The 7,200-nt window shown below is 39.9% G+C and overlaps 1 protein-coding gene across 2 annotated transcripts; it reads left to right on the top strand.

The window, feature by feature from the left end:
* The first annotated feature begins 3,582 nt into the window (after nucleotides 1–3,582).
* Nucleotides 3,583–6,858, top strand: LOC122086026 (superoxide dismutase [Fe], chloroplastic). 2 transcript variants are annotated; one of them, XM_042654698.1, is made up of 9 exons: nucleotides 3,586–3,776; nucleotides 3,919–3,971; nucleotides 4,681–4,734; nucleotides 4,874–5,062; nucleotides 5,485–5,656; nucleotides 5,827–5,945; nucleotides 6,131–6,157; nucleotides 6,289–6,312; nucleotides 6,435–6,858. In XM_042654698.1, the coding sequence occupies exons 1-9, from the start codon at nucleotides 3,620–3,622 to the stop codon at nucleotides 6,642–6,644; spliced, it is 1,005 nt and encodes a 334-aa protein (XP_042510632.1). In that variant the 5' UTR covers nucleotides 3,586–3,619; the 3' UTR covers nucleotides 6,645–6,858. The 2 variants fall into 2 exon arrangements, with proteins under 2 accessions (XP_042510633.1, XP_042510632.1); XM_042654699.1 differs by lacking the exon at nucleotides 4,681–4,734 and having other exon boundaries at nucleotides 3,583–3,776.
* The last annotated feature ends 342 nt before the right edge of the window (nucleotides 6,859–7,200 follow it).

Here is a 7,200-nt window from a genome sequence, read left to right as displayed (position 1 = left end):
TAGTTGTAGTCACGGGTTACACTTTGTGGCCAAGGTCTCGCTGGTATCGTGTACCCCGGGATTATATTTGGAAATGGATACACTTCGTGGCTGAGGTCTTGTCGGTGTTGCGTAGTCCATACTCAATTGCTATTTGTATGCTAGATTAGGTAAACGGTCTTGGGTTTCACTTTGTGGTCAAGATCTTGCTGATATCATGTACCCGGGACTGTATTTGGAGATGGATTACACTTTGTGGCCGAGATATCTCTGGTATTGTGTAATCCATACTAACTGTATCATTATGAAGGCATGTAGTATATATGTGGTTAGGTATCACTCCCTATGCTACGCACCCTTACCAATATGGGTTGAGGTGTTGGATAACCCATTGTGGTATGTTTGATGAGCCTTTCCAAAGTGCCACTCCCGTGGTATGATGTGATTATTATCGGAAGTGGGAACTTATCTGGCTTGGCCAATGTGTTACCTATGCCATGACTGCCAGGAGGGGGTTATCAGAGGTTTACTGGATGACCCATGGATGCATACGGGGACCGATAGGCTTCTAATCACGACCAGGGTTTGTATCGCTGCATAGTCGATGTCATTTTTGAGACAAGGGATACAACCAATGCACTGTTGTAGCATTTACTAGACTTAGTTTTTATTGTTAGGTGGATAATAAATAAATGAACTACATCACGAGCATTATGGATTATGTGTTTAATTTTTGTAATCATGTATCATAAATTACTGCTTCTATTGACTTGTTTGGATGTGCTTGACCCCACCGCTCATTAAGCGAGTTAGAAAGCTCACCCCACGTATACACCCCTTTTTAGATGATGATGCAGGTATCGTGGTGCTGATGGCGGGTGATCTAATATCTTTTGGGTTGGAGTACGGTGTGAGCGACTGGTGGATGCCAGAAGCTGAGGAGCACGACCAGGACTGTGCTTGTGACCACTCCAAAGATCTGGGCACTGTTTTGACAACGTTTCGTTTCTGCTGTTTCTCAGTTTCTATGATTTTTTGTTCCCAGAAATGGAGAAACAACCTAAAAAGTGTTTGATAAAGTTGTTCTGTTTCACCTGTTTATAAATCAAAATTTATGTCTATTTACAATTTTAGAAGCGATTTTGACGAAACAAGTTGGACTTGTTTTGTTGTTTTTAGAAACAAATTTGAGAGAAAAAAAAGCCTGTTGTGCCCGATAAATCTCTCAACTTAAACCTAAAAGGAGGCCACCGAACCCTCTCTCTCTTTTGGGCATCCAATGATACTATTGGGTTTTTTAGTAGCATTATATTTGCAAAAAACTTTTCGAGAAACAAGTTTATCAAACACCAAAAAATCTATTTTTGTTTTTGAAAACGTGAAAAGCCGTTTCTGTTGTTTCTAGACACAGAAATAGTAGAAACTTTATCAAACGGTGCCCTAGTGTCTTACCATGGATGACGCTTTTGGGTTTTGATGCCAACACATATTTTGCAATTTTCAAAACTTATAGATGCAAAGGCGAATTGAGATTTATATAAAATAACACAAGTCCATCCAGTAGAAGTAGAGTCAGCATCAATAAAAGTGTCACAAAGTACAATTGGTTGATTCTCAAATGGCAAGGCCTCGTAATCAGTAGGGGATATTCAGGATGCAAGAAAGATCATTCATCCAATTAAAGATAAACTGGATGGTTGATGTGACGACCCAAGAATACGGCAAGTATCAAACCCACGCTGGGAGATTGGTGAGGTGTGCCCACCAAGAATACGATAAGTATCACGGGGTTTGGAAGATCGGTGAGGGTGTGCAAACTTTAATCTCATATCGTCTAGGGAGAGATTCTTGGACTAGTTAATAACCTCTAGCCTCTTTAACATGGCACAACGCGTTTTAAAGCCTTGAGATCCATGGGCCAAAGAGAACAATATTGTGCAAGGTTAATGGGGTTGTGGCTTTACAAATAGTATCAGAGCGGACCCCGACAGCGTGTGGGGCTAAAGGGGGGAAGTGTGACGACCTAAGAATACGACAAGTGGTTGAGGGTGTGCAAATTTTAGTCCCACATCTACTAGAGAGAGATTCCTGGACTAGTTAATAACCTCTAGCCTCTTTAACATGGCACAACGCATTTTAAAACCTTGAGGCCCATGAGTCAAAGAGGACAATATTGTGTAAGGTTAATGGAGCCAGGGCTTTACAGTTGAGATAAGGGAGGGAGCAACATTTTGAAAGAGACATCTATTATAAGCATGATCCAAATGAAAATATATAAAGTGGTAGCCGATATGGATAAAATGCAGTTTTTATCAGCTAGGGACATGAATGATGTTGTCACTATGGAATTAAAAATATCAAAGATAGAAGAAGGTGCCATGCATGCATATATATGTACTCTTAGCATTACATAAAGGATACAAAGGATCAATATTGATGAACTGAGAGATCCTATCTTTAGTTGCAATACCATCACTAAGCACCTTCCAAAGAAAAAGCTTAAACTATCGGATGATTGAGATTAAGGGTGTCAACCGGTCGGGCCGGTCCAATTTTGGTTGGGCTTAATCGGGTTTGAAGACTTTCAAAGGCTACACCGTGTCCGCCCATTTAACTAATCGGGCTTAGTTATTGAGGGCATGGTACACTTTATATCCGGTCGGTCAGCCTTGGGCTATAATCGGGTTACCTTAATCGGGCTTTAGTCGGGCCTTAACTAGGCTACAGACATGTTTAATGTCAAACAAAATTTAACCGGTTTTTAAACGGACCCTCTTTAAAATGTGCTCTTATATTCCGACCCACTCATGCAAGCCCAAAAAAATGAAAATAAATCAATAAATGATACCAAATATAACCATTATTTAAAATGTGAACATGTCTTTACTTTTTAGTTTATATTCTTTAATTTGGGGGGTAAAATAGGTATTCTAAATCATTAAAGGGTCGGGCCAAGTCGGTGCACAATAGGCCGGTCTCGGTCGGACATTATTCGGTCGGTCTCGGTCGGGCGGCCGACGGTCCAAGTAGCAAAACCGAGACCGACCATTTATAAACGGGCCGGGCTCAAGCCCGACACATTTAATAAATGGTCCGGGCCGGGCCGGTCTATAAATGGTCGATCCCGATCGATTTAGTCGGGTCGGTCCACGAATTGAAACCCCTAATCGAGATGATGACCTCGAGGCGTGTGCCTGGATGCTCTTGGTCATCTGATGCTTACCATACCACCGCATTCACTGCAGAGAATAACCACTCCCTGTTACCACACATTTTTTTCCTATGGCCCTCACAAGTCGTTTCCACTCTGAAAAAAGGTGAGAGCCTCAATGAAGAAATAGGTGATGCCAAGAAAATTCGAACCCAAATAAGACAATTCCCAAGGAGCTTTACCACACAAGTTTCATCCCATCAAACACCCAATTTGGATCAAGAGGCAGCGCAAGCTATCATTATTTAAAAAGGACAATTAATGGGGTTTTTGGATGCAAAATTGGAGTTGCAATTTATTTAGTTTTGATTATTCCTATCAAAGGATTCACAAAGGGCCTAACAACTATGATTAATAAAGCTCATCTTATGCTCTCCTTACCCCTGCAGATTCCAAAGTATTGGTCCTTGGTCGCCTGGTGAATTTCCAATGGTACGGTACAACCGGTGTAGACTGTTATCACTTCACGGTGCTCAATGGCTCTTCTCGGACTCCCAAGTCTCAGAGCTTCCAAGTTTTAGAGCAATGGCGCGAGGAGCAGCTACGGCTATTCCGCTAACTTCCGCACTTCTTCCTTGCCAAAAAGGTCTCCATAGATAGGCTTCACGCAAGCTTTCTATTTTGCATTAATTTCTTTTTTCTCCCTCGTTTTTCTGTTATGCTTTCTGCAATTCAGAGATTTACGTACTCTATACTCATCTGGGTATCGATTATCATGACTGAAACAGGGTTCCCAGGAGCCCGGAAATCAACCCGTCGCCTTCAATGGAGAAAACGAGAGGTGGGTCTGCTTTTCAGTTGGCTTTCTAGTTGTTTCATTTATTTTTGTGGTATGGAGAACAGATAGTACTGGGAGAGACTAAACTTGAATTTTTTTTTAAATTTCCTGTGGAGCTAATTTTGTGGTATTGGGGGGGGGGGGGGGTGAGGATATGGCATGAAATAGAGAGGAACAGCGGGGTAGGAATGGTGTAATGGACCCAAATAGTTCGGAAAAGGCTTATCTAGTTGAGTTTGAGTGAAGTGAATAGGGAATAGGGACTTCTCAGAGGCATAAACCCTAAACCCTAGACCCTATGCACTATGAAATAACAGTTTCATTTGCAGTTTTTATCATGGATAAGTGGATATTTTGTTTGCTATATAACAAAACCATTGAAATGCTTGCTTTGTTTCTTAGACTGGCAGATAACCATGTGAATACTTCTGAAAATGATAAACTATTTACAGAACCCTCTTGTATCACCTAAGAAAAGGTGAGCCTAGGGAGTGGAAAAGAAAGGAGAAGAAAGGAGGGACCAGTTTCCACAGTATAGTCTCATTGAGAGCATAATTGTGAGAGAGAATTTGAAATTATTTTTGTATTTCAAGATAAATGAACTTGGAAAAATGATTTTTTTTTTTTTATAACCTTGTAATCATGAAAATGCTAATAATTTAAGGACAGATTTTCTGGACCATTGTTGTTATCTCTTTTGTTTATGTCGCAGAGAAAGCTTTCACTGAAGGCACTGATTGAGTTTAAGCCCCCTCCTTATTCACTGGTAATATTGAAAAATGCTCATGTTTTTACTGTTATAGCATCATAGAAAACTTTTGCACAGGGAATCTGTTTACCATCTATAACCACAATGAAACATTCTTTTCTTGTCTACCTCTGAATTTTAATGTTAAATGTGGCAGAATTCGTTGGAGCCATACATGAGCCGTGAAACTCTAGAGTACCACTGGGGGAGGCACCACAGAGGTTATGTGGAGAACCTAAACAGGCAGATTTTGGGAACTGAGTTGGATGGTTTGAATTTGGAGGATATCATAATTACATCATACAACAAGGGCGATGTACTTCCTGCTTTCAACAACGCAGCACAGGTACATTTTCCTTGCCATTGTTGTTTGTATCAAGGTTGACTCGTCTCGATCTTGATGGGGCTGTGGAGTAGGTCTTAAATTAAGAGCTAGATGTTTCTGGCTATTGAAACATCAACTTAGATCATCTTCATTAGCCAGCTATTTAAATGCAATTACAGTCCATGTTTTCTATGAAAGTCGTAAGATACTGAGATTGATTATAGATTTATATTTCGTGAGTCATATTTCAAGGCTCTGGCCTTTAATACGCCCAAAGATCAGCATCATTTCAATCAGCGCTGGAATGTTTACTTTGATTTGAACAATCTTTTGGCGTATCAATGTGGATTTGTTTTTTTATTTTCCTTTGGTTATGATCCCATTCTGATTGAAGGGGTGGTTAATTCCCAAATTGGTGATCTTTATCTTATGCCCTTCTGCAGATCTGGAATCATGAGTTTTTTTGGGAATCAATGAAACCAGGTGGGGCTGGTAAACCATCTGGAGATCTTCTAGAACTAATTGAAAGAGATTTTTGCTCTTACGAAAAATTCATCAATGAATTCAAGTCAGCAGCATCCACACAGTTCGGTTCTGGTTGGGTTTGGCTTGCCTGTGGGTAGCTAACATCTGTTCTCAGTTTGTATGTTTAACATTGCTTAGTTGATGAGCTGTATTCATATTTTTATGTTGATCTATTAATTTATTTCTGATTTGGTGATCCTGATATAGCTAGTTAGTCTTGACACTGAGTAGCTTATGGCATCCCACCCATTCCACTGCAGATAAGGCAAATAGACTCGATGTGGGAAATGCTGTAAACCCTTGCCCATCAGAAGAGGACAAAAGGCTTGTGGTAGTAAAGAGTCCCAATGCAGTGAATCCCCTTGTTTGGGATTACTTGGTGAGTATACAACTACGACAACCTTATACTGTCACTTTGCCTTGTTCGAGAGTCACAGATCATACATACCTGAATCCTTACTATTTTGGAGTTTTCATTACATTATCGTATCATTACTATATCATATCATATCATATCTTTTACATGAATCTCATACATTATTAGTGGTTTGGTTTTTGTTACAGCCCCTTCTCGCCATAGATGTTTGGGAGGTAAATTCTCTGTCAGAACTCTGGGAAGAGGGAAATGTAATTGTGGTTTTAGTGCATATATTTATTTGGTTTTTGGTGCACCTTCTGTTACTAAACTTATTATCTTGATGGATTTTCGCTTGTCTGGACAGCATGCTTATTATCTTGATTATCTGGTGAGTCCTTATCAACAGGAATTCAGCTTAGCTTGCTATTCACGACAGTAACTTTTGCACCCTTATATTGGATACTGTATGTGATCTAACAATTTGATTTTTGTTTTTTTTTCTTCTAAAAGAACTGCCGTGATGATTACATATCAGTTTTTATGGACCACCTTGTATCATGGGAAGTGGTTAGCTCAAGATTTGAGATGGCAAAGGCTCGAGTAGCTGAGAGAGAAAGGGAAGAAATAAGGAGGAAAGTAGAAGAAGAAGAGAACTTTTTGGACAGTGAAGCTGTAGAGGTGTACTTGGATAGTGAGAGTGAAGATTCAGAAGTTGAATGACCAATACATTTGATGAACCAGAGACACTTTCTGCATACCTTGCTTCAGCATTTTCAAAACTAGGGATCAAGAATTTGATAATAGAGGAGATTTTGAGCAGCGGCCGTTTTTCATTTAGTATTGTAACCATGAGATGGCTTGTCCATTCAGTGTTGGTATCCTTGTAAACTTCAAAACAGAGACTGTAAGCTTAATAAAATGCACCTTGGCATCCCATGGAGGATGGAGCCTTTAGGAGCCCGGCCAGACGGGGGGTGGGGGGGAAGCCAATCCCCTTGTAATTTTCAAGGGAAATGCTACTTATCAGGAGCAAAGTGAGCAAAATTTTGCCACAAAAGCTACTCTTTGGAAGACTAGTCCAAAATTCAAATGATGCATTGTTAAATGAAAGCCATAGGTGTCAATAACACTAGCCATAAGGGCAATAATCCATTTTCTATTTTTGTAACCCAAGCGTAAAATTGAGGAAATCCATGCATTGATAGCTTATTTTTAGGTTATGAAAAGAAGATTTCATCGAGAAGAAATGATATTACATCATTGTAGGAGTTAAGGT

Source organism: Macadamia integrifolia, chromosome 8, assembly GCF_013358625.1.
Source record: "Macadamia integrifolia cultivar HAES 741 chromosome 8, SCU_Mint_v3, whole genome shotgun sequence".
Classification (NCBI taxonomy): Eukaryota; Viridiplantae; Streptophyta; class Magnoliopsida; order Proteales; family Proteaceae; genus Macadamia; species Macadamia integrifolia.
This window is presented reverse-complemented; position numbering and strand designations above follow the sequence as displayed.